General features: G+C 43.5%; 1 protein-coding gene across 4 annotated transcripts in view; it reads left to right on the forward strand.

Moving 5' to 3' along the window:
• The window catches only part of hoxb3a (homeobox B3a), a 42900-nt gene extending 24816 nt beyond the window's left edge, over positions 1–18084 (forward strand). For 2 of the 4 annotated variants that reach the window (XM_034710849.1, XM_034710850.1), the window contains exons 2-4: positions 1353–1419; positions 8506–9212; positions 13380–18084. In XM_034710849.1, coding sequence (XP_034566740.1) covers positions 8627–9212; positions 13380–14239 — 1446 coding nt within the window. In that variant the 5' untranslated portion in view covers positions 1353–1419; positions 8506–8626 and the 3' untranslated portion in view covers positions 14240–18084. Of the gene's footprint in view, positions 1–33; positions 408–1352; positions 1420–5474; positions 5500–8505; positions 9213–13379 lie in introns of those variants that run through there. The other 2 variants (XM_034710851.1, XM_034710852.1) reach the window with 2 other exon arrangements.
• The last annotated feature ends 224 nt before the right edge of the window (positions 18085–18308 follow it).

Below are 18308 nucleotides of genomic sequence, written 5' to 3' on the forward strand. Positions count from 1 at the left end.
TAATAGCAGTAGTACTTGTAGTAGGTGTTGTAGGAGTTGGAGTAGTGGAGGTGGTGATGGTGGTGCAGGCTGGTACGGGAGGTCGGGGGATCCTGGTTTGATTTATGTGTTTGGGGGAAGCTGTCAGGAGCAGAGACAGGAGCAGCGCGCGGACTCACGTTTGATTCCTGCGCGTTAATAATAAAGAGGAGCCGCTATGCAACAACACGGAGAGCGCGTCTCACACTCTGGAGGCTTTTATACAAATACTATACAACTTTATTACAATCCAGTCTTAAAGACCGTGCTCATGCAGGGCAGGATGGATGTGGATCTATTACCGGTCGGGATGTGTCCTCTTGTACCGGCTACTCTACCGGACAGCAGCACTGGATGTAGCCCGGGATGAGTGTTTTCTCCCGGACTGGGTCTGGAGTTATTTACGGGCTTGGATGAGAAACAGCTGTTTGAATTTCTTTCCTTGGCTCTCATTTTTCTTTCCCATTTTTGGCCCGTTTGGCGTCTAACACAAGTTCTGACCTCATAAGTGATCATTCTTATTTTAATTATTATACATTTGTTATGTTTTAATGCAGTAAGTGTAAATACTATTTTTGTTAGGACCTGAAAATGTGTTTAAAGTGAATTATCGTTTAAATTAATCGGAATCCGGAATTAGACGCATGAAGCCTGTTTGAAAATAATTTCCTTTCTGTGTTAGAATCAGCTTTTGTTATAGATTTTTAATAGAACTATACATTTAAACCTCAATTTATTACTCTATTTATTCGACAACAAAGGCTAAACTAAAAACTCTGCTACTTTAAATGATTAGATCCCTCTATCTCCTCTGATTATTCCCTCCATCACATAGGCATGTTCATTTCGGTTTATCGTCATAGCCCCATGGCCTAAATCCACATTTCGTTTTAATTATGCATTAATAATTGTAAAGTGTTTTCCGTTTTCCATCCCTGAATTTCACCTTTTATCTCTCAGCTCCTCTCGGGAGGGCTGAGTGCAATTTTTACTTCTTCTATGAATATTGGCAGCCTTTCCAAATCAGAGATTACCACCGTTTTTAAACACAGGGGCAGCTTTGTAAATAAGACAGGATGTGTAATATGATAACCCGAATAAATCAGATCTCCTATCAGTCCCATCCAGCCTTCTTCTGTCTCTCTGCTCTCTTTGCTTTTTTTTATTCCGGGATTTCTCCGTGAATAATTTCAGCTCAGCAGCTTCCTGCTCCATCAGACAACAGGAGATTTGAATTCTGTGTCAGAATTTAACGAAACATTTTGATCAAATATCTTCCTCTTATTTTTTTTTCCTTTCTCCCCCTACCCCTGCTCCCTCTCGTTATCCTGCAGTTCCTAGGAGCTTTCTGGAAGCCGTTTTCTTCCATCAAGTCACGAGGAAATAGGAGGAAATCTCTCGGTGAGTCCTGTTCTCTTTTACTTTATTTCTTGGATTGTAGTTATAGCAGTCTGTATCTGTTGTATTAATCGAACGGACATAAGATTCGTTTTAACACCTTATGTGTCTGTGCATTTATGCAAAACTATTTGAAGTCAGACTCTTAAAATATGTTTGAAACACAGCCTCACACACTCAATGTCCCTCACTTAGTAAGGATTTTTGCCTAATGGAATAACGGAAAATCTTAGAACCACACATTCCGTCCGACTAATCCATACCATGTGCAACAATTCTGTCAAACATACAGGCCATTTATTATCCCCCGCACAGTTTATTCTTTATCTGGTTTTATTGATATATTTGAGCTTTTACAGGCAGGGTAAACTTAATGTAAAAGCAGATCATTTAATATAGAAGCATTGAGAAAATGAAACATGTTGCATCTTTTGTTGAAAAATTAAATGACGAAAATAAAAGTATTCGTTTTTTATGACTGAAACGTGTGCAAAAGGTGAAGACAAATGCATGCAAAATAATAAACCGTGCATGATCATGTGCATGTGTAATAATGTAATGTATGACACGTGCTAATGTAATATGACCTAAAGGTGTGAAGGGCAATCACAGCAGGAAACGCAGCAGGGTCAGTTCATCATTTCAGGACAGTTATTAAAACAACAAGCTGTAACTGCAGCAATGACACTGACGCGAACATTACCAGTTATAATGGGCTAGGAGAAATAGCAGCAGCAGAAAATAGGACACAGCTGTAGAGTAATTTACATTCAGGCGACAAAATAATAACAAACACTGCAAAAAAAAATCGATTTATGGTCAGTATTGTTGCATTTCTGTATTGGCACAGGGTGAAACTGTGCGTAAAAGATGATTTTATATCCAAGAAGTCGGAGGAAATTCCTTCGTGTCTTCCTCAGTGGCCTTCATGTCTCTAGTCCTGAGGGGGGGAAGAGAAAAATGCAGAGAGCATTTCCATGGCTGTTCAGGGCGCACAGTTTCAGTTGTGAAACCCAATATCCGTGACTCAATCCGAAACACGGAGCTGTCCATGCGCGTCTGCCATCCAGGAAAATAAAGAATAACTACCATCCTCCACGAGCACAGGCCTGCGTTTACACGTCACTGCATACATGTAATCCGCTCTTTTCCCACACTGCTACTCTGAGGAAAACAAAAAGGAAGAATAGAAATAGCTGATTAGCAGTTTGGTTAATGAGTAAGGAGATGTTTTCAGCAGCAGTGAGCAGATCCTTCAGTCCAACAAAAGGCTGTTTGGAGGAAAAGTTGCAAACGGACACATTTCAGACTCCCACCTTCCACCTACACGGAGCTCATCCTCTCATTTCTGCAGCCCACAGCGAATGCTATCTGCTTTAAAGTTGGGCTGTTTACGCACACACACTCACACACACACGCTCACACACGCTGCTGGGTGCGAGAAAACTCATAAATCTTACGTAGCCATAAACGACAGGGGTAGCGTCCTGAATAATAAAAAATAGAGGGAGAGAGAGAGAGAGAGAGAGCGAGAGCGAGAGAGGTAGCTCCACACACACACACTGGAAGAGAGAGAGTGTGAGTGTGAGTGTGTTTTTGTGTGCGTGGTGTTGGGGTGTGTGAACACAAGTGAAGCTTCATATTTTCATTTTCATTTTGGTCTCACCTCTCTGTTTCTGTTTCCTTTTGACACTTTCAGCCTCTCACACCTCCGTCTTTGCTCCTTTTTCACTCCCATTTGTTAAAGTTAAAAGTCAGATTCTCTTTTAATGTTTCATTTCTTCAAAAAAAAAACTAGAAGTATTGAATTCAGAGGCCTCAGCGTTTCCCTTTTTGCTGCTATAGCTGCAAATGAAGCCTGTCTCCTCCTTTCCGTTATGACCTCCTTTTCTTTTCTTCCTTTTTTTCTCTTTATTTATCTTTTTCTGTGCATAAGCAGCAGCAGGGGGAGACGAGGTGATGAAATGTTAACAATACAGACTGAGTGTCCAGTTTCTGCAGGGAGACATGGAGGGAGCTGCAGGAGGGGCTCTGCAAAAACAGGGATTTAAAAAAAAAGTCCCTGTGAAAGGAGAGCAGCAGGCTTCTGAGCATAAAAATGTCACCAACATATGAACAAATTAATCCACAAGAGAAAAATGATCAACCTGTGCGTTTGATACAGATTCAAACTGGAGCCACAAACCACCAGGACACAGCTTTGCAGTTAATGTCTGCTTTATTTTGTCCTCTAAGTCGCCAATGTTGCATATGATGATTGTCATGGTTCTAAACAAAGAAAGAAACATATGAAATTATTTTGAACAAATATGTGGAATAGAAACCTTTGACTCACGACAAACATAAGTGAATTAGGGTAGCATAAATAATAAAGATTATCATTCTCCAAGTAGAATTTAACATTCAGTAACATTATACAACAACAAACTCAGCCTCAGGTGATTAAAGTGAACAATATTCAAATTTACAAAAGAAATGTACTCACATTGAGGATGTGCAACAACAGATGCATGGCAAACTATCAAATGTTTGTGGACAAAGAGGGAGAAGGCCCTCCAACCAGCAGTTTCTCACACTGTGGTCTGAATATAAGGAAAGGAAACATCAAACTTTTACAGAAACAAAAAAACCCCCACATTTTATCTATAATTCAAGTTAGAAATGTGTGTGGAGATGGTTACAAATGATACAATATAAGCAAATAGATTATTGAGATGAAGACATCAGATAATGCCAAAATATCTTTCTCCCTTGGCCCACCTTAAACTTTATAATATCTTAGCTACAGAAATATAGCCTCGAACATCTTAGTCCCTTATCTTGGGCCTGCTAGCTTACAGCCTACTAATTAGAAACGAAAGGGGGGGCTAAAGATGGACTCTCATCCAAATAGGCCCATGTTTTGTGGAATCAGAGTTTCTAAGAGGGCAAAATGAGATCCAACAAATGTCTTCGTACTGCGTAAAAGTTATCCAAGTTCACTGAAAGTTCCGGTTGTTTGCTAAGCTTTGTAAATGTAACTTTAAATTGAATTTAAAAGCTTTTTTTTGTGTAAAAGTGTCCTCTTTGTCTGTCTTATGGAGCTAACGTTGTGTGCCTCCGTGTTGCACTTGCAGGGAGTAATTAGCATAATTTGTGAGTGACGCTGAGCTGTTGTTTGATGGAGAATGAACGCGTCCGCGAGTCAAGCTCCGTATTTCCTCCATTATACCCCGGGAGCGTCGCCGATACCCGGGCTAGCTGTCAACAACACCATGACAATATCTGAAGAGATACCGCCACCATACTGCGACCATATTTAGGCTGGGAGTGCTGCTGTTATAGCCGTGTGGAATAAACCCACCAGAGAGCGGAGCGAGGCGGGAGCTCAGACCCAGAGACAGAGAGGGAGCCGCGGAGGGAGAGAGGCAGGAGACCCGGGGAGAAGAACAGGGACATGAAGGAGGACTGAGGAGCTGCAGAACATGCGATGGGGTGACATTTTGCTGCGGAGCTGTTTGTCTGTGTGACTGCCTCTCTCTGGTTGTTATTTGTGGCTGGTTGTGTGAGGCAGAGGGGCTCAAACGGACAGAAAGCTGAGGCCATTGTTATCACCAGCAGCGGTGCAGGCAGCAGCGGTGCTGGGGCGGAGGGCGGAGGTGGAGGGGGGGTGGGGGACTTGAGCAGGCAGCAGGCAGGCTCCCGGTAAGCTCCTTCAGCTCGTGCGCTATAGCTAGCCTGCCTGTAGCCAACACTACCGAGCCTGTCCGTTAATTCTGCCCGCGCAAGGAGCCCCCCATGCACCGACGCCTTGTGTCTGTGAAGCTCTCACATCCGGTAGCCGTTCATGCCACATTGTGTCCGGTTTGCAGCCCCCGCGGAGCCCGGTCTGCTGGAGGCTTGTGGAGGTGTTGTTGTGAGCCGTGCTAGTCCTCAGACAGCACCGGAGGAGGAGGAGGAGAGGACCACGGGAGCGGATTCGTTTTATATTTAATTATTTATGATTGTTATTGATCACTTGGTGGACGCGCGTGGGGATTTATAACTGTGATGCGGTGCTGCTGGGTCCGGGACCGGGACCACCGGTGCTAGGGATAAGGAAAGGTAAGGAGCATCAGCATGAGTGTGTGCAGGCCAGCTGGTAACGCACAAGCTCCACAACAAACCAGAAATACAGTGTGTGTGTGTGTGTGTGTGTGTGTGTGTGTGTGTGTGTGTGTGTGTGTGTGTGTGTGTGTGTGTGTGTGTGTGTGTGTTTGTCCGCGTGCAGCTTGAGGCTGGCTTAGTGATTTATGGCCCGTATGACTTCAGACCCGGTTCAAGAAGAGTTCACAACGCTTTAAGCTACCGGAGCGAGCTGCCCCCCTTTCCTCCATTTCTGTCCTCCTTCTCTCTGCTTTTTCTCTCCTCATTTCTGCTCCTCTTCTGTCTCTGCTCGTCCTCACACAGATTTTTATTTACTAAGCAATGGCCGACCGTTCATCTGGACCCTACTCATCCTCCTGCTGCTCACCTCGTTTTGTCCTCAAAAGGGTCCAATATAATCTGACATTTATTTAAATCTTTTACAAAATGTATATATGGTGAGATTTTACTGTCACGTGAATGGAGGGACAAAGCTCAGATCAGGCCCATATGCATTGTTTCTGGGGTGCACATAAATGCACCCTCTCTCTCTCTGTCTGTTAATGGGATAAAGAAAAGGTGGATTGTCCAACTTAATGCATCTCTCTGACTGCACAGCGCTTCATGGCAGGCGCCATTTGTAATTTTATATCCCAGGATAAAACACAGACACTGGACACCAAGGCCGACCTCTCTCTCTCCCTCTCCCTCTCCCTCTCTCTCTTGTTGTTGTTTGGGTCTCTCTCTCTCTCTCCCTCTCTCTGTCACCATAAGTTGATTATTCAGGGAGGCGTCTAGTAAAGTTGGTGATTGTATTAAGCTGCAGACCTACACGCAGGGCAGAGACATTACGTGTCCCGTTTAATGGTGAAACAGCGATATGATTTAATAACATATTCCTCCTACACTCACTGCCACGGCCTCTCTCTCTCTCTCTCTCTCTCTCTCTCTCTCTCTCTCCCTCTCCCTCCCTCTCTCTCCTTGTGACTATTCCTCAGAGTAAATAATTAGGATTCCAGCTTGTCTCCGAGAAAGATAAATGGCTGACATGTGTGACGTGCTGAGAGCTGGAGAAGGGCTGGACTGTCTGCCCAAAAACAGAAATAGAAAAAAGAAGGGAAGAATGAAGCAATGATTTTATAATATGTCGTTTTATCCAAATTTCCCCCATTATTAAAAAAACAATGCAAACAAAACCAACCGTTTGCAAAATTTTATTAGGCCTATGTTTAATTATCTTAAAAATGTTTATTATATTTCGTAAGATTTATTTTGACGTTAATATAAATCACAAGTTGCGCAGCCATTTTATCAATAAACAAGTTATATTTGATCAAAGACTGATTTTTTTATGGTGTAGCCTTTAAAGCTAAATTACAACAGGATGGTGCTTTGTTGCGTTTGAACGCACCTCAGCAAATGCTTTTGTTTTTCTTTAACTTTTGCAAATTAAATTAAATTAAATAACATTTAAAATGCATGGCTGCGTGATATCTGTTTGTGCAGGTGCAACATAATTCATGCTAACGGTTAGCACTCAGAGGCTCAGTTTGTGATGACAGAGGCAGTGGAGCCTCTTCTTCCTCCTCTTCTCCTTCTTCTTCTTCCTCCTCTGGAACATTTTATCTCTGAGCAGAAATGAATGCCAGGTGCTCCCTCGCGCCTGACAAGCCGGCCTCTCGCGACCACAGGCCCACCCCAGCGGTGCGCGCCAGACAGGGTGTCTATGGGGGCCAAAAGTGCTGTTTCTTTTTTTTCTTCCTCATCCTCTGTTTTCCCCTAAAGAGACCGAGCCTAATATCTATCTATCTATCTATCTATCTATCTATCTATCTATCTATCTATCTATCTATCTATCTATCTATCTATCTATCTATCTATCTATCGACGATCTTTATTTTTCGTTCACTTTTTACGCTTAAATTCTTCTTAAAAATACAAAATCCATTAATCTAACCTCGATCCCTTGTGCAAAATTAAAAATATATATATATGCATCTGAGATCACTGTGTTCTTTATTCTTCGGGTTTAAAAGTGAATAAAAAAATCTCAGTACCAGCGTGCAGGGCTGTAAGCGTTCTTTCTTGTTCCCTGAGCTGTAAAACAAATCTTTTCTCGTTGGTTATTCAGCAGCAGTGATCTCTTCCGGAGATAGAGACCCGTGTGAGTGAGGTAACAGCCGAGCAGACTGAACCCAGTAAATCATGCGAGAGCTGACAGAAATAGGCTACCTACATCAGTCACAAAGGAGCGCGTAAAAACAGGCCACAACCAGCGCCGCCATTACACAACAAAACGTCACGTTCAGGAGGAAGAGCACGCGCGGAGGGGGGAGAGCTTTATTAAATCAAAACATCAAAACAAAAACTATTTTCTTATCGAATATGTGGAAAAATACTACAAACAATGATACAGCTTTAATGCAAACATTTCTATTTTAATTTCTGTCCTTACATTTGAAGAAGAATCTTCATCTCCATCTGATTAATTGCTGAAAAATAATTAGCAACAATTAAAAAAAGCTATACTCTAACCTATTACCGTTATAATTCATATAATAACTAGTCTATTATGTTACCAGGTAATGACTATTGCAGGCTATAAAACTGTTAGATTCACATATATTTTCCATCACAATGTGACTGAAGGTAATATTACTTTATCAGAAATGTTATTCACAAATGTTGCACTTTTAATATGACATGTCTTTCACATCAAACATTAGTAAGGGTTTGTGTGTATCTCCATTGTTGTGTGTTTGTGTATCTGTGTGCATGTGTGTGTGTGTGTGCAAAGAGGGAGTTTGCCCTGTTCGTGCCCCCTCCACCACAGCATCTGCAGGCTGAGCACAGGGCTCAGAGGGGAGGGGAGGGGGGGCTGAGAGAAGAAAAGCACTGGTTTCTATTCATGTCATGGCGCCTTTCAGTGGAGGAAGATGGATTTATCTCTCTTATTTCTTTATTCTGCCTCTGCTAACCTTTCAGGTCAGATTGCAGGGGACCGTTGGAGAGACACCGTCACGTGACCCCCGGTACCAAATGGTCTTCCGGCAGTGGCTCTCAACAAGGACCGGAGCACACCAAGACGCCGCCACTCCTCTCAGAAATGCAGAAGACAACATACTACGACAACTCCTCAACGCTTTTTGGTGGCTACTCGTCCTACCAGGGGGCTGCAGCAGCAGCGGCGGCCGCCAATGGCTTTGGGGGCTACGATGCCCCGGTCCCAGTGTCCCACCACCAGCCGGCCTTCCAGTCGGCGTCCCATCTGGACGTGGATTCGTACCAGCGCTCAGCCTGCTCCTTACAGGCACTGGGCAGTAACAGCAGCCACCAGCAGCAGCAGCAGCAGCTCGCCAAGAACAAGGAGCTGAATGGCAGCTGCATGCGGCCCAGTCTGCCGCCTGAGCACCACTCCGCCTCCCAGGTGTCCCCCCCACTGCCCCCCAACCCCAGCAATGGTAATACTGGGGCTCAGCAGCCGGGGGGCAGTGCTGGGGCTTCCTCAGTGTCCAAATCAGGCCCCAATAAGTCCTCTAATTCCTCCTCGTCCATATCGTCCTCCACCTCGTCCTCCTCCTCCTCACTGCCCCCCAACCCCACCCTGGCCAAGCAGATCTTCCCCTGGATGAAGGAGAGTCGGCAGGCGACCAAGCAGAAAAACTGTTCACCCAGCAACAACTCTGGCAACGGTGTGTTAGATTACACCTGTCTCTATCTGTCTGTCTGTCTGTCTGTGCATGATTCCCCCTCACAGTCCCACAGAAACAACATTGTTATTCCTCCTACAGCAACCTCTCCCTCTCTCTTTGTCTCATTTCTCCTCTCCTGTCCTCCTTCTCCTCCTTTCCTCCTTCATTCTCCTCCCTCGTTAGCGTCTTTGTTCCTATTACCTTCTCCCTCCCATCACCACGTCTCTCTTTCCTCACCTCTCTTATCAACATCCTCTTTCAAGCCTCAGATCCCCGGAGGATTGAAAAGGTTTCTCAGACTATTTATGGCAAAACAGGCTTCCACGGGCTCTGCCTCACACCGGGAAATGACCACAGGCAGCTAGTCAGGCTGGTTAATATGTATCTGTGGCTGCTGAGTTAGTCAGCTCTGCTCCAAGGAAATAATGTAATGTTGCTTCAGATGACCTGGTGTAACTGCAGAGCCTGATTCACTAAAACATGCACACATATCTCACATGAAATTGGAAAAGTACAAACGTAAAACCAGAGCCCACTCTGCTTTATTTGATTGAGTCTCTGTAATTATTCAAACCGAGCAAAATAATGACTTTAAATCCAGAAACATGCAGTGAATAGCAGGGGCAGCCTAATACATGTCCCTGCAAACCTAAGATGCCCAGTAAAAGAGTGTAACACAGGAATAATATTTAATTCAACTGAATCCATATACGTACCTGAGGAGTAAGAAAAGGTATTTATTTTTATGATTTAAAAAATGACATAATTGGGTCTGGATACAACAAAAAAATACATCTTAAAACCGTTCATACAGCCTACTACAAACAAAATACTGGTATCTTGTTTACATGTAGATTTTACCTGCGACTTAACACTTTACCTGTTGGACTGGCAGACTGAATTCCAAATTAGGTTGAAGTTATAACTTACATTGTTAACGTAGCCTTCAGTAGATGTGAAATTTTTTATCTGGTAGCAGTTGTTACGGTCAAAGTTTTGAAAGTTAGCTAACTTGGAGGATAGGATCACTGTTAAAATGCGGACGTTAGCAGTTCAAAAGTGCGCCCCATGTACAGAGGCTACAGTCCTTGTTGAGTCCAGGCCTCAACGTTTGGCAGCATGTCTGCTCCCAAATTTCCTGTCCTCCTTCAGCTGGTTTTTCTAATAGAGCTGAAACTCCTGAAAACATGAGCACAAGACAAAAACAACAAAGAGATAGAACGTATAACTTTGTCCACAGGGGGCGCCAAAACCAACACAATCAGAAAGTTCCTCACAGGAGCTTTTGATGGTTTTACTGCTCTGTATCACTGATGTTGTTTTGCGCTAGTGTTATACGGCCATCATCTCATAATAATACTGTAAACTAGCTTGTATTCCTGCATTTTGTTGTTTGGGTGATTACTTTAGCTTCATTTTAGCTGTCTTGCGGTGGCGCCGAAAATATGGTGTTGGCCAGTAGTAAGGAAAACGTTGTTGTCTGCAGGCGTATTTTGTTCATGTGGTCTTTGTGCCTTTTGTGCTGGACTAAATGTCTCTGTTGTGCAACTGAACATTGACTGTTTCAGAATTAAACTTAATATTTCTGAAGTACAGTTCAGAGTCAGATTCGCACCCTGACTTCAGGAGCTGGTGTGGAGGTCGCTGGATTAGCTTAACCGAGAGACTGGAAGCAGGTGGAAAGAGATAGCCTGGAAGAAAAAACAAATATTACATCGCACACTGCCGAACAGAAAACAGTTACACAAACATAACTCTTTAAGCAACAGTTTGTGGTTTGAGGTTAGCGCAGGAACTTTCTCTGCAGGAACAACCCTAGTGAAATAACTGTTAGCCTGGCATTGATCCAAATGATAACTCATGCTAATGGATCATATCTGGCACCGAGTGAGGCACCTACAAACACTGCACAGTGAAACCGATTGGCTTCATGTAGTGTTGTTTATAATGAAACAGAGCCTACTCAGCCTACCTCGGATCTGTCTTATCAATACGCAGTAACGGACTCTGCAACATCACAGCAAGTGTATAGCCAGACATTAAGCCAACCAATACCCCGTGCTCCTTCTTTATTTCATTACTTTCTCCTCTTCAACCGTCACCTCTTCCTCTTGTTCTTGCTCTTATTACTTTGCTCTCCTTCCTCTTCTCTCTCTCTCCACCTCTTTTCCTCCCGGCACCTCCTCGGAAAGCCACTGCAACAAGGAAGATATTAACAGGATGAATTTAAACGGCGTGTACGATAACAGATGAACAGATGAACAGATTTTCAGAAGGGAGAGGAGAATGACACGCAGACGTTTGAAATGGAAGATATTAGCAGAGGGAATCCAGCGGGATGATAAATATGAAAATCATCTGCTTGCGTGATAACAGACAGGCTGATATGTTATTTGAATTGGTAGTTATCAATGAGAAAAATATGTTGTGTCATAATGAATATGAGCCAGGGATTGTTGTCAGGTGACTGTGCAGAGAGTTGAGGAAAGATTAGACGGTTTATTGATGAGAATTTGAAACAATCATTTGGAGAATTTCCCCGCTCTGAGAGACGGGTGATGGTTCGCGCTCTCCTCTTTCTGTCTGTCCATGGAAATAAACACAAGAGTCAACTGTTTAAACTGTTGAGAACAGGAGATATGATTATGGAGAGATATGATCTCAGCGCGTGCTGGAAATGTACTACATCAGCTTTTATTAGTTTGGTCTTTTTACTTTTTAAGAACTCAGTTTGGAGAAGAACCCATACACCTGCATCCATTCTATGTACAGCAGGGGGGACTCATGTAGTGAGAGTGTAGAAGTCTATAAGAAAGCCTCCTTCTCAGTTGATGTGTTTTCCTGATGAGTTAGTGTCTCAATTTGTTGTTTCAAGTCTTCCTCAGTACAGCGTGATGTTCATTCAGTAAGGTAAGGGTCCATTTGGAGGAATAGACCATAAAGCAGGGGATGTTACTTTACCACGCCAACCCATTAACAAGGAAAGAGGTGTAGCAATGCACGTCCTCTCTCTCTCGTCCAAGCATTATCAATTATGATTCCAAAATGTCAGAAGAGTGACCTCAAAATACTTCCCAACATCAGTCCACAAACAAACGCTCGCTATGTCCAAGAAGTCAGAGCGTTATTCAGTTTTTTAAAATAAAGAAGCTCATTGGTGAGAAGAAAGTGAGAGGAACCAGAGTTTGCAAGGTGGCGATCAGGGATTAGATGGACTCGTGAGACTACAGTGAATAAGATATTTGGCAGGTTGAGTTATTTTAAAAAACCTATTATATAGTAGCTGCATAACAGACTTACCTTTGTTGAGTAACATACAGTACATAGGTTGGATGCATGGTAATGTGACTACATGCATGCATAAGAACTTAATGTAACCCTATTTAACTAAGATCTTTTTAAGGCAATCCTTGCAACCTTGTTTCGCTGCCTGTGCATCTTGCATCTGTTGCAAGACAGAAGAGGCATGGCCCGAACTGCCACATTTGACCATTTCAGAGTGTGAAGGTTTTGGCTCAAGGCATATTTGGCATACTCGCATACATTCACATTAGCTTATAACCATTAAATAAATAAGTATGTACCATCTCCACTCCTGAGCTTCAGTTCCTGGTATCCTAACAATGCAAGAGTAGCTCATGCTTCCTATCATTCATAACAAACTGGTTCAAACTCAAGTGTCTGATCAGCTGTGTCGGGAATCCGTCTAACTATCACAGAGATGTGAAGAGCAGGTGAGCTGATTGAAACCAGCTCAGGTTGACCTCCTTCTGTGCTCGTAGTCTTTGTGCTGCAGCTGCTGTTGCTGTGGGGGGTTTTGTCTTTCCAGCCAAGATGCAATTTAGCTGCCCTCGGCCAGCACCGGGGCCTCTGTCTCTTAATAACTGCCACTGTTATGAAGTGTTGACAACTAATATCAAGGGATAATTCAGCCAGCGAGCACAGACCCCCCTCTGCTTTATTAAGAACCTGCATGCTTTCAATTTCCTCCAGCATGCAGCCGGAGTGTGTTTCTTTCCCTCCTTCTCTCTCACTCTCTCAATTTTGATTTCACTCTTACATTTTTAAGCCCTTGATAGTTGTTCTGTGTTTCCTCCCTGTATCTTCTCCATTTGTCACGTCGTTTTCTTTCTGTTTGTCTCACTCTAACTGTGTTTTTCTCTTCAGCATCAGGAGGTGCAGAGAGCGGCAGCAGCGGGGAGAAGAGTCCAACTGGCGGCTCGTCAGCTTCGTCCAAGCGGGCTCGTACGGCGTACACGAGCGCCCAGCTGGTGGAGTTGGAGAAGGAGTTCCACTTTAACCGGTACCTGTGTCGACCACGCCGCGTGGAGATGGCCAACCTGCTCAACCTGTCAGAGCGCCAGATCAAGATCTGGTTCCAGAACCGACGCATGAAGTACAAGAAGGACCAGAAGGCCAAGGGCCTGAGCTCTAGCTCCGGGGGCCCCTCACCGACGGGTTCCCCACCCCTGACCATGCAGTCCTCTGCCAGCTTCCTCAACTCCATGCACCCCATGGGAGGGGGTGGAGGAGGCTACGACGTCCCATCTCCGCCGTCTTTCGGCAAACCGCACCAGGGAGTGTCTTACTCCATGTCCACTGCCTACTCCAATGTCCCAATGAAGGGCTGCCCCCCCCAGCAGAAGTATGGAGCCCCAGACCCGGACTATGGCGACCCCCATCCCCATCACAGCCTGGTGCAGGCAAACAGCGCTGGCTATGGGACTCCCACCAACATGCAGGCCAGTCCGGTGTACGTGGGGGGCGGCAGCTATGTGGAACAGATGCCCGGCTCGGGGCCCTCCATGTACGGGCTAAACCACCTCGGCCCCACGCCCCCCCACCACCAAACCATGGACTACAACGGCGGGGGGCCCATGTCGGGCGCAAACCAGCACCACGTGGGTGGAGGGGGGCCTCAGGGTCCCTGTGACCCGCCCACACACCCAACGTACACCGAGCTGTCGGCGCACCACACCTCGACTCAGGGCAGAATCCAGGAAGCACCCAAGCTCACTCACCTGTAGCAGGTTTGGAACAAAATGTAGGAAATAGTGAAGACGACACAGAACGAGTAACACGACTCACTAACAGACTAACACACGAGGACTCTCCTGCTGCAGAGGGACGGAGGGCAGACAGAATCTGACCCACAGGGGCCTTCCAGTGGTTTGTTGTGTGCTCTCCAAAATATGGTGTGTCCAGTACCTCAGTCTGATCAGGGATACACCATTGTCCAACACTTTCGAAATACAGTCTGTTTGATTTATTGAGCCTTTTATGATGAAGCTTTGCCGGGTCTGAATCTTTAACCATGACAAAAAGAATGAAAAACAGACACATCTCTGCCACGTCAAAGTGCTAAAATCAACGGTAGCTGCCAAAAAAAAGCTGAAGTAGTTTATCCCAGATTGAACTTAAGTTTCTCTCTAAAACAGTCTGACCCGTTTAACACTGCTGTATCTTTTTCACTTCTCCCCAGAAAATATTCTAGTTAGTTAAAAATTCAAAACAAGCAATGGCTTTCCCGAACATTATCTATAATTCATTATCTCATTGTTCCTTTCACTTATATGGCCAAAAATATGACTTAACATGATTCTTTTTTTTTATTAATAAATGGCTTTGTTTATCACGATAGAAAATATGATGAAAATGCAGTTTTAAGGTGTTTCCTAAGCAACACCATATGGTTTATTCGTCAAAAAGTTAAGATAGTTTAATCCCACACTTTTCTACATAAAGATAATTACTGTGATTATTTAGCAGCTATTGAGGGCTGCTAGCTGAGCTGTTGCGAACAACGTTAACTCGATTTTTATGTGAAGTATTAATAGATAAGAATAATGTTTTTTTTATGAATTTTATGATAATAATCTGAGTAGCAGTGAGGCCCTTTGGTTGGGTCTCGAGCAGCTAGCATTACCTTGTTTTCTTATTCAAAGTGATGCTAATTTTTGACCTACATGATAAGCTAGTCCTCATTGAGAAATGCTCTATCATCACATTAACACATTTATGCTTTTAGATCCACATCAAGTGAAATAATACTTTTTTTTTTTTTTTTATATACTATCAATGCTAAATTGATCCCGTACCAATACAGTTCTAACATCCATCCTTACATTCTATTATTAACAGATTCAGTATGAACCTATCTACGCTCCACTGAGTGTGATTCTGGTCCCAGAGCAGTGAAGCATACTGTAGGCGTGGGAGACGAGGTGTACAGTCAATTGTCTCCCACGTCCCCCTGGGGGACAATAAATGTCAGGGAGCTCGTCTTCTGGCACTCCTGCAGAGAAATATCGGCAGCCGTGTGGCATAAAGAGATGTACGGTGAGCACCGTGTTTAAATCTGTGCTCATAGGTGGACTGAGGATTTACTGCAATACAGACCGTGTTAGCTAAACATGGCAAATGTCATAGAGATTAAAAATATCAGATCATCATGAGCTGATTTGAGGAACTAAAAAACGATGAAAGCCGTAATGATGAGTAGTTTTCCTCCGTTTATTTGTTAACAGCTGTACAAACAGGTTTTATTCTAGTGGAGCAAAAAGCAGCTCAGCTAGCATGTTGTCAAAAAGCCTCTGATGGCTTTCTCAGCTAGTATATGGTTTTAAATTGTACTTTGATAATAAAGCTTCCCCTTAAGACTCTCACGTATACAAACAGCTCTCCCCACCGGTAAATGAAATAGTTGGTATTTTAATGGGCAGTTAACCAAGTGGGTAGATTTATGAGGCCGCGCTCTCTCCCCCTCCAGGCAACACATGTTGTTGTCAGCCGAGCTGAGCAATGTGGAGGTCTGCCTCTCATTCAGCCCCAGAAACACGGCCCTCGTCTTCCTCTCTTTCCCCTGTTTTCACGGAGCACATAAAAAAAAAACCACTGGATGGTCTTCATCGTGTCTTTCTGCCTCCTCCCGTCTCTGTCCGTTCAGACTGAATCACTACTAACCCTCTGTGTCCGTCTGTGGCAGCAGCACATGACTTCTGAAGGAGGCACAACCTCTCACAATCCGCCACAGACTTCTTCCCCCCACAACCAACAAACACACACTCACACATGCACAACATACATGCACATACCACACTTTCCATCTCTCTGGCTCCCAGAGACACACACCTGTGCTAAGCTGTGATAGCTAATCACGTCTTCGCACAGGACTCCTTAAAAAGAAGGTGTTTCACCGGGTAGGAGAGGATTTTCAGGACACAGCTGTGCATCAAAGTAAACAGAGGGGTCAAAGTGTGGTTATGTCTGTCTCTGAAGGCCACTGTAATCAAAAACAAGACTCCAACATTTCAGTAAAACAGGCTTCAACTGAGTCACCTCAATCCTGATAAACAAATAAGTTATTTGTTCCAGTGTGATGTCCTGGTGGTCAGTGTGAGAACTGATCCACAGTAGGGTGAATTCGGTTGCAGCTGTTGGCCGTAAAATTTCAAGGAGCAACAAACCTTGAGTATCCTCATAATTGGATGATCACAAACAAACATGAAAGTCTCTCTGTGTGAGGTCACATCAGACTGAGCTCTGCTGGAGCTTTAAGACAAACATTAGCTTCACACGAATCTTTTTAGGTCACAGCTTTTGCTAAATTTATCCAAAAGTGACTCGATGGCCCAAAGTGAGCTGTCAGGTGAAATACTGAGTTTTTAAGGAGTCTGACTTCACACACACACATCATCAGGTGATGCTAAGCTAGCTTCCTTTCACTGACACACACCCAGCCAGCTGTGGACATCCTCAAACAAACACACGAGTGGACACGGAAGAGACTTTTTTAATGTTCTTATTTTAGCACATCATCGACACAGGGTAATAATAAGAGTGGAGAACACTATTTATTTATGTTTGGGTAAGTCACTGCCCTTTTCTCTCTCTTTCTCTCTCTCTTTCTTTCTCTCTCTCTCTCTCTCTCTCTCTCTCTTTCGTATGCGTCCACATTTTATATCGTTTTGTTTTGTTCTCACATATCTTGACTTTTAAACGTGGATACAGGGTATATATTTGAACAAAAATGCATGTCCCAGAGGTCGGAGCTGACGTGTTCGAGACACTTTTAAAAACCTGCAGAGTTTATTTGTCTGAGCGGTGAGAGGGGAGTTTGGGATGACATACATGAGACTGTTTCTGCTAGCATGTGTGAATATGTGTGTGCGTGTGTGTGTGTGTGTGTTGACCCTAGCTACACTCTCTGCTGCTCTGGGAATAAATCTATGGTTTGTTTTTTTTAAAGTGCAGACTGACACAGACGCTCCTCTCACCTGGGCATCATTGTTGCACTTAGAGTTTACATTTTGATGGTTAAAAGGTAAAAAATGATAATAATAAAATCTTATTTTGAAGACGAAAGGCCCTCCAATCAAAGCGTCTTTCGCAAATGTGTGTTCAAGTGAACATTCATATATAAATATTTATTTGTTATAGCCAGTTTAAAAAGACTTTCTGTTTTGTATTATTATTTATCCTTCATGTATTTATATCGAGGAAAAATACTGTACTTTTTTAGTATTTACCTGTTATGAAAGAAAAAAAACAACGTTGTGTTTCTTCTTGTCCATTGTACTGAAGTTACATTTTTTTAGTTCTTGTATTTTAGAAGAAAAAAGTAGTTTTTATGTTCCTATGATGACCCTTGTACATAAATGTCTTGGCTTGTACAGGGACAAAAGGCAGGGGTGGGGATTGGTGACCCGTCCGTGCATAGTCTGAAAATTTAGACCAACTATTAGCTGGAAAAAAGAACGAGTCTTTTTGGAGAAAACAACTTCTTTCTTTGTCCTTTGTAGCTCCTTTTTCTTTCATTGTTGAGAGAGTTGTCTGTCGAACAATTCTTTAATAAAATGTTATGTTATTCAGAGCTAGCCTCAGCTTTTTGTGACTCAGGATTTATGGTGTTTGTGTTTATGACAGGCAGGTCACATGCTAATCAAGCCCTCGCTCTGCACGGCTGCGTCACAATCAAAACTATGAAGATATTGTCACACCAGGATTAACACAAACAAACTTTACAGGATGACTTAAAACTTCTGAACTCTTAAAACCAGCTGCACTCAAAGACAGAAAGTTTGTAGACTGAAATTC

This window comes from Notolabrus celidotus, chromosome 20 (assembly GCF_009762535.1).
Source record: "Notolabrus celidotus isolate fNotCel1 chromosome 20, fNotCel1.pri, whole genome shotgun sequence".
NCBI classification, from domain to species: domain Eukaryota; kingdom Metazoa; phylum Chordata; class Actinopteri; order Labriformes; family Labridae; genus Notolabrus; species Notolabrus celidotus.